Source organism: Euleptes europaea, chromosome 1, assembly GCF_029931775.1.
Source record: "Euleptes europaea isolate rEulEur1 chromosome 1, rEulEur1.hap1, whole genome shotgun sequence".
NCBI classification, from domain to species: Eukaryota; Metazoa; Chordata; class Lepidosauria; order Squamata; family Sphaerodactylidae; genus Euleptes; species Euleptes europaea.
Window position 1 is genome coordinate 127,106,684 of NC_079312.1, and position 14,192 is coordinate 127,120,875.

At 46.7% G+C, this 14,192-nt stretch overlaps 1 protein-coding gene across 1 annotated transcript in view; it reads left to right on the forward strand.

Annotated features, from left to right (window-relative positions):
* The window catches only part of UNC13D (unc-13 homolog D), a 64,124-nt gene extending 54,966 nt beyond the window's left edge, over positions 1–9,158 (forward strand). Inside the window, exons 25-32 of the mRNA XM_056862128.1 lie at positions 873–952; positions 1,667–1,772; positions 2,892–2,963; positions 4,557–4,640; positions 5,149–5,269; positions 6,774–6,897; positions 7,759–7,964; positions 9,052–9,158. Of these exons, the coding sequence (XP_056718106.1) occupies positions 873–952; positions 1,667–1,772; positions 2,892–2,963; positions 4,557–4,640; positions 5,149–5,269; positions 6,774–6,897; positions 7,759–7,964; positions 9,052–9,158 (900 nt within the window). The remainder of the gene's footprint in view (positions 1–872; positions 953–1,666; positions 1,773–2,891; positions 2,964–4,556; positions 4,641–5,148; positions 5,270–6,773; positions 6,898–7,758; positions 7,965–9,051) is intronic.
* The last annotated feature ends 5,034 nt before the right edge of the window (positions 9,159–14,192 follow it).

Below are 14,192 nucleotides of genomic sequence, written 5' to 3' on the forward strand. Positions count from 1 at the left end.
TTGGCCCGCAGCCTATTCATTAATTCTTTGTAAAGGCAAGATGTCTTCTATTCCTCTGCTCACTTTATATGGTGGTATCACATGAACACGTGAAGCTGCCTTATACTGAATCAGACCTTTGGTCCATCAAAGTTAGTATTGTCTACTCAGACCGGCAGCGGCTCTCCTAGGTCTCAAGCGGGGGTCTTTCACATCACCTACCTGCTTAGTCCCTTTACCTGGAGATGCCAGGGATTGAACCTGTTTGGACACAGCATCATTAGCCTGATGTATCCCACATCTGTACTCTACCTATGCTGCTCTGGACCAGTCCAGGGTAGGAAAGACAGACTGGCTTTGACTGGCTTTTAGGATTGATATGAATATGAACCTGCATATTAAAAGGGCTAGCCCCTCCCGTCCCCCCAGTGCTCCACATGATGGCTTGCGCTGTTTAAAAGCTTCTTCCCATCTGTGCCAGCTCATCTATGCACAGTACATGCATGCCAGTATTGTCGAATCCAAGCAGCGGCTATGCTGGTGAGCATGCCTAATATATTAGGTGCTGTGGAACACAGGCAGGATGCTGCTGCTGCAGTCATCTTGTTTGAGGGCTTCCTAGAGGCACCTGCTTGGCCATTGTGTGAACAGACTGCTGGACTTGATGGGCCTTGGTCTGATCGAGCATGACCTTTCTTATGTTCAGATGCTGCATGTGAATGGGCTAGTCTGTGAGAGCAGAGCTTTCTAAAGGTTGTGCTGGCCCCACGGAACCCCAAGAGGGGACTGGGGCCTTTTTTGGGCCGCCATAGGGGCTTGGTGATGTGTAAATACTCTTTCCTCATTCCCCCTTGTTTTTTTCCCTCCTGATCTTTCTCTCCCTGTTCCTCTAGTGTATCATCCCATTAATGAAGTTTTTGGAGTGTGAGTTCGAGTACTTGCATGGAAACCTGGTCCAAGAGAACTTTAACAGGTGAGCCAGAACACTGGAATTGTGAGGATCATTCCTTGGCTGGAGAATCAGTGTTGTCCCGTTAGGAGAATGGCTGTGTTTTAGCCAGCTATGAATGGCGTGGAGTAGGCGGGGTGGTGGTGGTGATTCTAGCTGCCAAATCAACGATCTCATACTGACTTGGCTGTATCTATTTATTTATTAAACTGTTGGACCCTGCCTTTCCTCTTGGCTTACAGGCAATAATTAAACCATTACAGATTAAAACCCAATAAAGTAACCTCCCTCCTCCACAAAAGATGCTTGCTGTTCCTATCCCATCAAAACCTTGCCAAACAAAGAAGCCTTACAGTACCTCCTGAAGATCTCAGTGAGGGAGCTCCCCTCCCCTCCTTAGGGAGCCTGTTCTGCTCCTCTAGAACAGCTAAGGTTGAAAGAACCATTGAGAGCCTGAGGCTGTTGGGAGGTGATATCACTTCTGCTGCACTCGCCGGCAGCGTGTTTATTTCCCCCCCTCAGCATCCATTTTACCCTCACTAGAACTTTATTTAAAGCCAAGCGATGAAATGCCTGTTGAATGTCAGAGGAAAATGTGGGGGAGGTGATAACTTGTCCCAGGTTTTCCGCCCAGCCTTTCCCAAGGTCTTTTAGAGTCTGTCAGCATCTGCTGAGCTTTATTAGAGCACGCTCCATGTCATGATCCGGTTTCCCATCTTTGCTTTCCCTCACAACCAGCCTTCTGGAGCTGCTGTGGAATCATACCTTGGCGACGTTGACCAAGGCTGCCAAAAAGCAAGATGCCAACTTGCAGTACTTCAGGAAACTGCAGTTTGCCCTCCAGGTATGTAAGAGCATGAAAAGGGGTGAAGAACGATGGCCAGTTATGCATGGGTACTTTCACTCATGCTCGCCCCCAGTCGGTCTTGGTTGTTCCTTGGATTTATGCATAAGTTTTCTCTCCATGCATAAGTTTTCTCTCTCGCTGCCAGCCCTCACAAATCCCAGGACCTTCCATCCCTCTATTAACACAATTCTTCCATCTCCCCTGAGCTCAGCCTGCTTGAAATCCCTGTGCATAAGGCAAAACGCAGGACAAGGAAGCTTGGGGAAGGGATGTTTCTCTCACAGAAAGAACTACAGCCAGTTACAAAGCAGCGTGTCAAGGGGTGGGGATTCAAATGCTTCCTGGGAGTTCTTTCTGAGCAGAAGAAAGGATTTTAGAAATGAGGCTTGGGTTTTTCTCTCCTCCCACATTCCTTTTAGGGAGCTCCATTTTGTTTTTTAAAATGATTTTTGACCTGGCACTTGGGTTTCTGTGGGGGGAGGGTCTTTTAAGCACTATAGCCAATTACAAAGTGGCATTTCAAGGGGTGGGGACTCACAAGCTTCTTGTTTTGAGCTTGGAGACTGCTGAGGCATTGCTTCGCAAGAAGAAAGTGTGGGTCCAGTGAGCCACAAACCTCAGGTAAAACTCCCATGTATAAGCGACCAAAGAGTCTGATTTCTTGTTGTTGTGCCTTAGGTCCAAACGACCCATTGCTTCGACCATGTGATTGCCTTGGGGACATGCAGCCACATGACAGCTGCAAGTCCTTGGTGACAACTCAATTTTGAAGCACAGCAGGGGGCTCGATTCGGATCGGGACCGTGGTGTGAAAGGGGCATATTCCTTACCCTAAATACCTTCCAGTGGCCTTATTTACTCTGTGGGGGGGGGGGGGGGCTACTCTTGCACTGAATGCTGACACATGTAGCTCCCCAGTAGAGCACATATCCCACCCACCCCCCAGGCCATTTCAGGTTGGGAAAAAGACACAGGGAATGCAAAGGACCCTCCTCTGCTCACGCTCCAGTCCCCACAGGGAACTTGTCCCGCTGCCAGTCCCCACGGCGATCACGGGTAAAGTGTAGTTTGGCCCTCAGCTGTGGACTACTCATCTTTTTCTTTTCTCCCCCACAGAGCTTGGAACTGTCCTTCCATGCAGAAGGCTGTGGGCTGCCAAAGGACACCCTCCACGCGGCAGCTTTTACAGTAAGCTGCTCTCACTCCTCTTGCCTCTTGGTGGCCGCTGGCAAAACATTTTCCCAGCCAAGGGCAGGGCAATCTAGACAAGATACCTTTGGAGATCTTTCTGATAAGCAACAATGGTTTCCCTTGGCGTTAAGTGAGCCTTCGCTCTTTCTTGCTGTTCGGACTGCCTGCTCTGGGTTTGTTCTTACGGAACGCTGGGTGGTTTCTAGACAGGGGTGATGTCGCTCTTTAATAAAACAGTGTTGATTGTGTACCAACAAAATGCAGGTGAATGTATCCTGTGCTTGATCATGTTTCTCTGCTCACCTTTTCGACTTCCTTTTTGACGGGGGGGGGGGATGGGATGGGGATGGAACACATGCAGTTTCACTGCTTGGGAACCGCTCAAAGCTGAAATCCTTTTTCTTTTAAACCCCTATCTTTGAATGGTGCAGCTCAAGAGTAATGAAATAAGTGGATCCTTCTGCCACACTCTCCAAGTTTTGACTCCCTTTGATGCATTAATTCCTCCTTCCATTTGGGCCACGTTCCTGCTCTGGGAAAGGCAACAGGGACGATCCTGCCCTCCCCTTCCTGCTTAATGATTGAATTAGTTCCTCACTAGATTGGCCAAGGCAATGAGGCTAGTAAATTCTCCCCTCCCCACCAAAGTGGCTCAGAGTTCATATTCCTATTAGGGAATCGCCTTACATATCGAGTTGGCTACATTCCTGGTACTGCAGAGATCACGGTGTTGTCATGGTGGGGGGATGCTGATTGTTCGTTGGCTACCTCCATCCTACCATTACAATAGTGGGCAGCTGGCTTTTCCCTTGCCGGTCTAGGTCTATTCCTCCCCTAAAATCTGCTGTCCAGGCATAATCGGTTAGCTATTAAGTTGGATGGGATGTTGACCTGGACTGAAATGCAATCCATTCGATGCATTTTGATCTTGCCATGGGTCCCTTCATGGTGAAAATGGAGAAGCCGATTCAGAAAGGTTATTTGTAGTTTTCAGCAAAACTGTCCCCATTCTCTTGCTGTCCCCTGCAGATAAATCAAAGTGTAGGTGTTTAAAACGTAACTATAAATGGAGTGGCTTTTTGAATGTGGCAATGAGGCTTTGACGGCAACTGGTCTAGCATGCCACTGGACCTCTGGGATAACTGGAGTTCCTTTTTAAAATCCCAAAATATCCATACCTCCCCGCCTTGTGGTGCAAGAGCTCACAGGTTAACTTGCTTTCCCACTAAATGGTCTGCAAAGTTGCATGAGGCAGTGGGAGTGGAAAATAGATTACTGGGGTCCCCCCGCTCCAGTAATCTATTTTCCCAGGTTTCGAAGGAGCATGAAGCAGTTTTCACAACTTGCCAAGGGCAGGTAAGGGGGAGTGCAAAGGAAGAAGAAAATACCCTTCCCTCTTCTTTTCCCAGTACTTGAAATAATTATCAGGCCTTTCCTCCCATCCCTTGAATGTTCATATGTCAACTCTGACCCTTTTGGCTCTTACAAATCTGAAAATACTAATTGCGATAAGATTTTGGTGTTTTGAGTCTCTGAATCAGCATAATATTTCACCTCTGGCATTTCTTCTCATATGCTGTTCTTGCTCAGACTCTGGAGAAAGAGCTGGATCTCTGCTCTTCCACCACTAGAAAACTCATCCAGAAGTACTTCAGTGCCAGAATCCAACAGCAGGTGAGACTTCAGTGGGTCTGGCTCTTGGGTTTATCAATAAGGGTGCTTTCATTATGTGTGAAGAGCCCTAAGATAAGCATCCCTTCACTGCTTCTTCCTTTCCGGGACAATCTTACAGTCAAGAAAAGTATTTGCTAACTTTTGATTGCAACAGGATGTTCATTGTGACTTTATATAAATCATCTTGGTGCAAGATTTTTTAAAAATATAGTTCTGCTTCTTTGTAAACCACAGGAAAGGATGTTGAGCCTGAACAGAAAGATGTCTTGCTATGACAGCTGGTTTCCTAGTTTGTGACCTCTTTCCTTCTCTCCACCCAGCTGTTGAAAACTGTGTTCGGCGCTGCCTACCTTAAACATGTTTCTTGTTGTTCACAATAAAGGGTTTATACTTAATTGGGAGGAGGAAAATATGAAGGGCAGCCTAAATCATTGAAGACTGGCCGGTTGTGGTATTGAAAATGCATTTAAAGGTTTTCGCCTGATTCCTCTCCTCTGCTTGCTCTTAGACAGAGGCTAACTCTGAAAAATACGGCGCTGTGACCATTAAAGCCAGTTACCGCCACTCAGAGCAAAAGCTGTGCATCGAAGTGCTCAATGCGGTCAACCTCCTGCCCCTGGACTCAAATGGTGAGAGGCCTCTTGTGCCAAAGAACCAGAGCATCCTCCAAACTATCTTGCTGCCCTTGTAGTGCTGGCCCTGTTGCTGACTCCTAGGTTGCCTGCAGCTTGGTATGGGTGCGTTCAAGCACTTAGAATCCAGATTCAATTGGATGATGCTGGATCCGAGCAGCCTGTAATCGTAGGGTACACATGAACACATGAAGCTGCCTTATACTGAATCAGACCCTTGGTCCATCAAAGTCAGTATTGTCTACTCAGACCAGCAGCGGCTCTCCAGGGTCTCAGGTAGAGGTTTTTCACATTACCTACTTGCCTAGTCCCTTTAACTGGAGATGGTGGGGATTGAACCTGGGGCCTTCTGCATGCCAAGCAGATGCTCTACCACTGAGCCACAGTCCCTTCCTAAGTTGTAGGCTTGAGTTGTAGGCTCAAGGGATGTAGCCACACTTCATCGGCAGGGGCCATCTGTAATGTCCATGGAGTCCTGCAGTCTGAGCAAACTGAGATTGTTGTAGACAGTTGCAGGCTAGCCAGGAGAAGGTGGGCAGAGGGGAAGAGGGCCTACCTGTTTCGTGCTGGTGTAGCTGTTTAATCTGGAGGTTTGGCTTTTCCTGTTCTGCCGGGAACATCTACACTCTGTGTAGGGTGTTTCTTTTGCTGCTTGCTTGCCTGCTTCCTCACTACCCACCCCCTTGGGAGGATTGAAATGTCCCATTGACAGATGCCAGAGATGAACATAAGAAAGGCCATGCGGAATCAGACCAATATCCATCAAGTCCAGCAGTCTGTTCACACAGTGGCCAACCAGGTGCGTCTAGGAAGCCCTCAAACAAGACGACTGCGGCAGCACCATCCCGCCTGTATTCCAAAGCATGTAATATAATAGGCATGCTCCTCTGATACTGTAGAGATTGGGTATGCAGAATGACTAGTGTTCATTTTGACTAGTAGCCGTGGATAACGCTCTCCTCCATGAATATGTCCACTCCCCTCTTAAAGCCTTCCAAGTTGGCAGTCATCACATCCTGGGGCAGGGAGTTCCACAATTTAATGATTCGCTGTGTGAAGAAAGAATCCTTTTTATCTGTTTTGAATCTCTTACCCTCTCGCTTCAGCAGATGACCCCGCGTTCTAGTATTATGAGAGAGGGAGAAAAGCTTCTCCCTGTCTACTCTCTCCATACCATGCATCATTTTATAGACCTCTATCATGTCTCCCCTTAATTGCCACCCATCTCAGGCAGGGCACCTTGTTTTCCAGGGAGAGGATGTCCTGGTCCAATGGAAAGAAAGGACTGAATTGCAATCTAGGGAAGCTAAAGTTTGAGTAGCCACTGCCAGAGGGAACTTGACTCTCTGCCTTAATTCACAAGCTTGTAAAATAGGAGCCGTGACTGACTTCTACAGAGGGGATGACTTGTGCTCTTGAAATCTTGGGTATCACAGGGTAGTTAGAGAAACAAGTGTCCCAAGGGAGACTAGTTGAATGATCAGTCTGTGTTTCTTTCAAGGCTCAAGTGACCCCTTTGTCCAGCTGACCCTGGAGCCAAGGCATGAATTCCCTGAAGTGGTAACAAGGACAACCCAGTGCATCAAGAACAATCTCCACCCTCTGTTTGATGAAGTCTTTGACTTGTATGTATAAGCACTTGCCATTCTTTCCTGTTCTGCACATGCACACCTGTGTTTCCCATGGGTTGACCCAAAACTGTATAAATACCGCAAGCATTGCCAATTAAATTTGTCCACACAATTTGAATGGTTGATTAAGGAGCTCACCTGTAAGTGTGGTGTAGTGGTTTAGAGCAGTGGTTTGGAGCGGTGGACTCTGATCTGGAGAACTGGGTTTGATGCCCCACTCCTCCACATGAGCGGCGGAGGCTAATCTGGTGAACTGGATTTGTTTCCCCACTCCTCCACATGAAGCCAGCTGGGTGACCTTGGGCTGGTCACAGCTCTCTTCGAGCTCTCTCAGCCCCACCTACCTCACAGGGTGTCTGTTGTGGGGAGGGGAAGGGAAGGTGATTGTAAGCCGGTTTGATTCTTCCTTAAGTGGTAGAGAAAGTCAGCATATAAAAACCAACTCCTCTTTTTCTTCTAATTTGGTACTTTTCTATGCCTGACCCCTCTACAAGTCAGCCCGCTTCAATATTATTGACCCTTTGATTAGGGAAATGGGCTCTGTTGATGAGGGTGAATGGGCCAAAAGGTTTCTGCTGGGAGACCTCAACAATCACCACCCAAGTTGCAAAATATTGTGCCGTAGCAATGAAGCTACGTCGCCTCAATGTTCCCTAATCTGTGGAATTGTAAAATTGGGTGATTCCTAATTTTGTTGGCCTTGGTTGTAAACATCTACTCTGTATGGTCAGTTTCTGTTTTACCTGTTTTATCTGGCATATTAGCCGCAAATAAAAATTATTTATTATTATTCTATGCATGGTGGTTTTGTTTCTATCTGAGGCATCTCAGCTCCTGTGTTTCTCTCTCTTGCAGTTTAATTCCTCCAGAAAAATGCCAACAGGATGGGGCATGCTTATTGCTCACAGTATTTGACTACGATACCTTAGGAGCCAATGATCTGGAAGGAGAAGCCTTCCTGCCTCTCTGCCGGGTACCAGGACTGAATGGGGATGAGGGAGCCGCCAACCCATCCAGAGTTCCCCAGACCCGTTTATCCTTGATGCATCCTGGAGCCACTGGTAATTTCTTCTGTATGTTCTCAGTCTTGCTCATCCTATTTAACCCCTGGTGGATCAAGGCTATGTCCCGGAAAATACAGGTGAAAATAGTGATTGAAAAAAGCATGTTGGTTTGTTCTAGGTTGTATGACACAATGCTCGGTGTCAGTAGGGTGATTTGAGGAAGCGATTTCTGCAGAGGGAGCAGAAGGGTCTAACAAGGAACGACATCCTGACGCAGATCCATCACTTAGGCCTAAGTGTGCCCATTGTAAAGGTGTTTCCCCCCCCCCAGGGAACAAAGCAATGAAATTGTTTCAGATCAGTTTCCATTACTCTTTACTGCCCTAGCTCAGCTTTGTCTCCTTCCTGGAGTACGCTTAGGAATGGTAGTTGTGCCTCTTAGGAGTGCTTCTGGGTTTACCGTCAGCTCTAGGAACAGCCTAGTTTTTCACTCTTCTTTTGAGCGCTGGGGAATAGGAGCAGGGGGATCAGTAAAGACAAGAGGGATAGTGGCATCACCTTCTGCCCATCTATTTTAATGAAATTTCGCCCTCCTGTTGCTTGGAAAGTTGCTTCCATAGCAACCTTCAATGAGGAAGTAGATTAGAATCACTGCAGGGAGTTGTGAGTGGTGTTTAGGGCTAGAAGATGGAAACAGTAGAGTCTTTCAATCTGCTTTTTTCCCCTCCATGGCACCTGCATAAATATCCAATAGTCATGTTTTCATAATATCTGGTTTTGCTTTGGTGGCCAGGGATTTTCTGTCTATATCTTTTGGCTTTCTGCTGAAGGGACAACCATCTACCCCAAAAGGACTGAGAGTTATGCAAGAGTTAACTATCTGAGGAAGATGGAGCTAAGGAAGAGAAAACTTGCCTTTGGGTTGGGATAATTGCCCGTTTCCTCCCCCACTCCCCATGCTCTTGGGTTAAATGTCCACAAAACATAAGTTAGCCAAGTAGGACCCCTGCAGTGAAAACAGGGCAGGTGACTACAAGCTTTTTAGGGTGTGGAAAGGCAGAGTTCGTGTTACAGATTAAGAGAAAGCGCTGGACTGTGGGAGCAGCTCTGTGCCTTGCTGAAGGTTCCCTCTGTTCCATCCTAGGCAATGAAATCCTGAAGCTGCTGGAGAACCGAAAGGGAGACAAGGAAGCTCAGGCATTTGTGAAGCTGCGCAGACAACGGGCAAAGCAGTCCAAGGAGCTCGAATGACAGCAGCCAAGTGAGAGAGAGAGAGAGGGTGAAAGCAGGCAAGCTGAGGGTGCAGCAGAAGTTGTGCTGCCATGGCAATAGGAAAGGACACCAGAACGGGGAGTGGGCCACTGGGCTCTAGCTAGTTTGACTGGTCACTTTCATGCGAGACACACAGGCGCAGCCCGTTGCAGCCCAGGTTTCTTTGCCGGTGCAAGTGGCACAGCTGGGACAAGCGCCATCTCCAGTTGCCTTTGGATGGCTCCAGTTGCCTTTGATGCCTTTCCGTCTCGTTTCCATCTGTGTGCTCCCTCTCTGTTTCCCTCCTCCCCCTTTCGGCATTTTCTGTTGGCGGTCCAGATTTTTTGAAACCAAGGCATGGTACGGTCGGATGCGGCTGCAGACTGAAGGAAAGTGTGACCAAGTCCATGCATGTAAGCATACAATGATGGGAAAGAGCCTGCTTGGCCAGCAAAGCTTGAAATGAGCTCCCCCTGGGAAGTACACGGGAACACATCAATCTGTTCTCCAGATGGTACAGAAAGTGGAAGATGGGGTACTCCAGGATGCCAAAAGGGTGGTGGTGGGGAGCAGCATTTGGGGGGGGGGGGGGAAATAGACCAGTGATCTGTCCCTAATCTCTGCCACAGGGACTGGCAGTTCCCTCTGATTTAAGCACCGCTGACTTGAAAGGGAATTAAATGGAGGAGCTGCTGGCAATGCACTGTAATGGATTCCATGCCCATAAACCTCTAGGGCACAGTTTGGATTATTGTGCAGAAAGCACAGATGTTGCTGGATAGTGAACGCTCTTCTGGTTTAAAGCAGTGAAGGATTGAATAAAGTCCGTTTTCTGTTAGCAGTGCCGCTGCTGTTATACGTGCTAGCTGTACTTGGCTCTCATTTGATGCCCAATGGGCGACTAAGCCTATAAATTACATGGGTTGTAAAACCAGAACTTCAAAGGGCACAGACACTTCATCTCCCACATGCAGTATGAAAGAGGATGTAGCGCTGATGTAAACCTAAACTAGCATCCATTCCAAGACTGCAAGCAAGGGTTAGAGCTGGTATGGTGGCATTCCCTCACCTATTCCTAATTTTGAAAAGCTTTTTGAATGTTGCCTGTCTAATTCGAACTGGTCTCACTGCTTGCAGTGATGGCCAGAGGCACAAGTTGTAGGTATCAGCCAATCCTATGATATCTACAAGGATGGTGATAACAAGGTCAACTAACTGTATAAGGGTGGTGAGTGTGCTACTGGTTCGAATGCAGAAACATAGAAATGCCTGTGGTGGAGTCAGGCCCTGTCATTTGGAAACAAGAAGGGTGCTAGCAGAGGCTATGTAATTATGTATCTAGGTTTTTTTCTTTACCTGAAAATACCTTTCAGTAGCTCAAAGATGCTAGCATGTAGGATGGGGGGCCAGTAGAGTTGCCAGGTCCCTGTTCACAACCAGTGGGAGGTTTTTGGGGTGAAGCCTGAGGAGGGCGGGGTTTGGGGAGGGGAACAACTTCAATGCCACAGTGTCCAGTTGCCAGAGCGGCCATTTCCTCCAGGGTAACTCACCTCTGTCAGCTGGAGATCAGGTGTAATAGCAGGAGATCTCCAGCTACTACCCAGAGGTTGGCAACCCTAGGATCCAGCTAGGTGGTTTCTATTGACTATTATAGAGCGGAATGTGGTTCTCCATTGACTTTCTGTTGCAGCGAGAACTGCTGGTTCTGCAAGTGAACAGGGACAACTAAGGGATGAAGTGAGGCTGAAGCATGCCATTTCAGTCAGGTTAATGGTCAGCGTTCTACAGTGAGGGATGGAAAGACTAGTGCAAGCTAAACCATTTCCTATTCTGTAGCTATATGCCGAATGGGAGATGCTCGTACAGAGTAAGGCTACTGTTGTGGTATGGTTTGAAAGAACCTCAGATTTTTGATCACGATGGGGAGCCATGTTAGTCTGTCACTAGCAGAAGAAAAGAGCAAGAGTCCAGTAGCACCTTAAAGACGAACAACATTTCTGGCAGGGTAGGAGCTGTCGTGAGCACACTAAAGCTAATACCCTGCCAGAAATTTTGTTAGTCTTTAAGATGCTACTGGACTCTTGTTCTTTTCTACTCAGATTTCTGGTACTTGAAAACTTACATTTTAACATAGAAAAGAGGAGGGCAGCCCTTATTAGTCTTGTTTACTTTGCACAGGTACCTAGGAAAGATTGCTCGTGGCTTATGTGTTATAAATATGTGTATCTTGCTTTAGTCTATTTCAGGTGGGATGCTAGCATATTGCAATTTAACTACCTGTGGATGTAGCATGAGACTGGGGCGGGAGAGAAGTGACACTAGAAGTGGTGCAGTGTACATCACAACCCATTGGGGCCCATTTAACAACTTATGCTGCGGTACTTGCTTTGCCGGTCATGAAGAGAGACACTAGTAAAATGGATAGTAGTCATGATGCATAGCTATTCTCTCCAGGATCAGAGGAGCATGCCTATTATCTTAGGTGCTGTGGAACACAGGCAGGTTAATGCTGTGCAAGTCTTCTTGTTTGTGGGCTTCCTAGAGGCATCTGGTTGGCCACTGTGTGAACGGACTGCTGGACTTGAGGGATCTTGGTCTGATCCAGCATGGCCATGTTCTTACACATTCATCACTACCATCAACCAAAACAGCCACATTTACTTCCATCTCTGCCACGATGCCTGAACTGCAAAGAGGCTCACAGCTTTTCTGTTCCTCCGGCAGCAGCTGTTTCAAGGTAGGAACCAAAAGCCAACCATAGGACCCACTGAGTAAGGGCACTGCTACTTTCATGGAACACAGGCTGGCTGCCATGTTGGGGAATGGTGCTCAGAGAAGCCACAGGCGGCACATCAAAGACTGTTCACCAGATGACTGCTGGTTGGCATTTTTGCACAGCACGTTGGTCTAAGAGGACCTTAGCCAAAGCTGCTGAGGGAATTTTTATTTTAAAGCAAAAATCAACTCTGGGATCACAGCACATATGCCTTAATGGTTCCTCAGCCTGATCCTCTGCAGTTCCAGGGTAGCACTCCAAACTCAGTGGCAGCTCCTAGCTATTAAAAATAAATACAATAGATGATAGCATACTACAGATCTAAAAATAGGTGGAAAGCCTATTCTGATTAGCTTCTTCCAAGTAGACCTCAGTTCACGAATGCACATTCATCCCTTGGCGCCTTCTATGGGCAAATGAGTCATTACACACTAAACTTCCATATGGCATCGATTCACAGTGCTGTCCAAGAGTCAGTTTTTGCTGTCGGCAATGTGTAATCGCGTCGTGTATGTGTGTATGTAAATCAGAGTAAGTACAGCTACTGGTTGATGGTCTCAGACTACCAAAACTTTGGACTAGGGCAGGCTGGCTTTAAGCACAGAATGGGGGTGGCGGTGGAATCATACAATAGGTTTGAAATAAATGCCAGTTACAAGGTTTGGGTACCAAATTGGCCATGTATTGCACATGGTAACTGCAAGGATCCTACGAGAAAAACAGCAGCTTAGAAGAGCAGGAGTCCAGTTGAGGCTCCAACACTTTGTAACAGATAGTGAAAAATGACCCACACTCAATGTGTATGGTTTTTTTTTTAAAGGCAGCAAGTGATGATGGTGAAATTAAATCAACCAGTCAACCATTTCCTCTAACACAAAGAAGGTAGTGGTGGCAGTAATTTTTACCACTACTAAATTCTCTCTTATGGCTGCAGCATTCATTCTGCTAATTAAAAGAAATGCTTTTAGGATCTTTCTACACAATTTCCACAAAGTGGACATGGTGAGTAGATTGGGGACAAAAAGCATGACAAGAGAGAATGGGAATCTTTGTTTATATTTCCTGGAAACTCCCAGTACTTGTTTCATTTCTAATCCTATACAGTCTCTACCATGTTATATACTCACTGGTAGAGAAAGTTCCAGTATTCAGTCATATACTCAAGTCTGGGATGGTGCTAATCCCCAGGCAGACAGCTTAAGTTACCAGGGTATTCTCATGCAAGTATGTAATTTGCGAACTGTCCAATACGCGTACAGGGGTAGGATGTACAAAATGGCAAAATTATGACAGTGTGGATCTCAATTCGGTTCTCACTTTTCCACTTCTGTTCACACTGCAGAAATAAAATGCTCAGGTAGCAGAGATAGTTTGTATAAACCCAGTTTGGATCATAAACTTGGAATTTACTTTTTGTCTGCTTGCTACCAATAATGGGTACAGGATTGGGGGGAGGGATTTGCCACACTTCTAAAGACCACAGAGGATGGGAGAGTCACTGCAGAGACAAAATTACAAGTATACAACAACTTGGACAGGTAACACACACAAAGGAAGGTGGGAAAAGGCTGTGCCCTAATTCACAGAGAGAAGTCAATCTTTCATGTCCAATGGGCCAAGTTGGTCATCCCTAACTCCTGTAGACTGTTAGTTGTTGTGACTACCTTGTCCTGTTTTTAAAGGGCTTTATGTTCTGGCTTGGAGTTGTACATCCCATGTAATAAGATTCTCTTATTACAGTTGTATAATTACAAAGACAACATTATATAAGTGTCCACTTCTTTCAGAGGCAAAGTTTTGTGAAGTAGAATGTCTTTTCCCCCTCTGAGGGTGATAGGAAGGATAATGACGCCATGGTGAACCCTAATTTTGAAGTGGGAAACACGGAACAGTCTAGAGAGTTTTAAGAAACACCATTTCTAGCTGCACACCAAAAAGGGGTAAGTGATGGCAGCCAACCTCTCCAATGCAAGGGCATCCTTTGTGATTCTCTCACAAAGGCTGGAACGGTTTCCCCTGCAGGCCATGGCTGAGGTGCAGAGACATTTCCTCTGTAGTAGCCATTATCTTCTGAGTGTGCTTTGCTTCATCTAGTAAATAATCTTTAGGTGGCTTCGGATTTAGCTAACTCCCACAAGGGAAACGGGGTCGCTCATACTCTGCAGGGGTTTGGTTGCTCAAAATCCCCCCCCCCCAGCTGTTGTTCTCCTTGAGATACCCCTTTCCTGTTCTCCTTATTGGTCTTCCGCTAAATATGA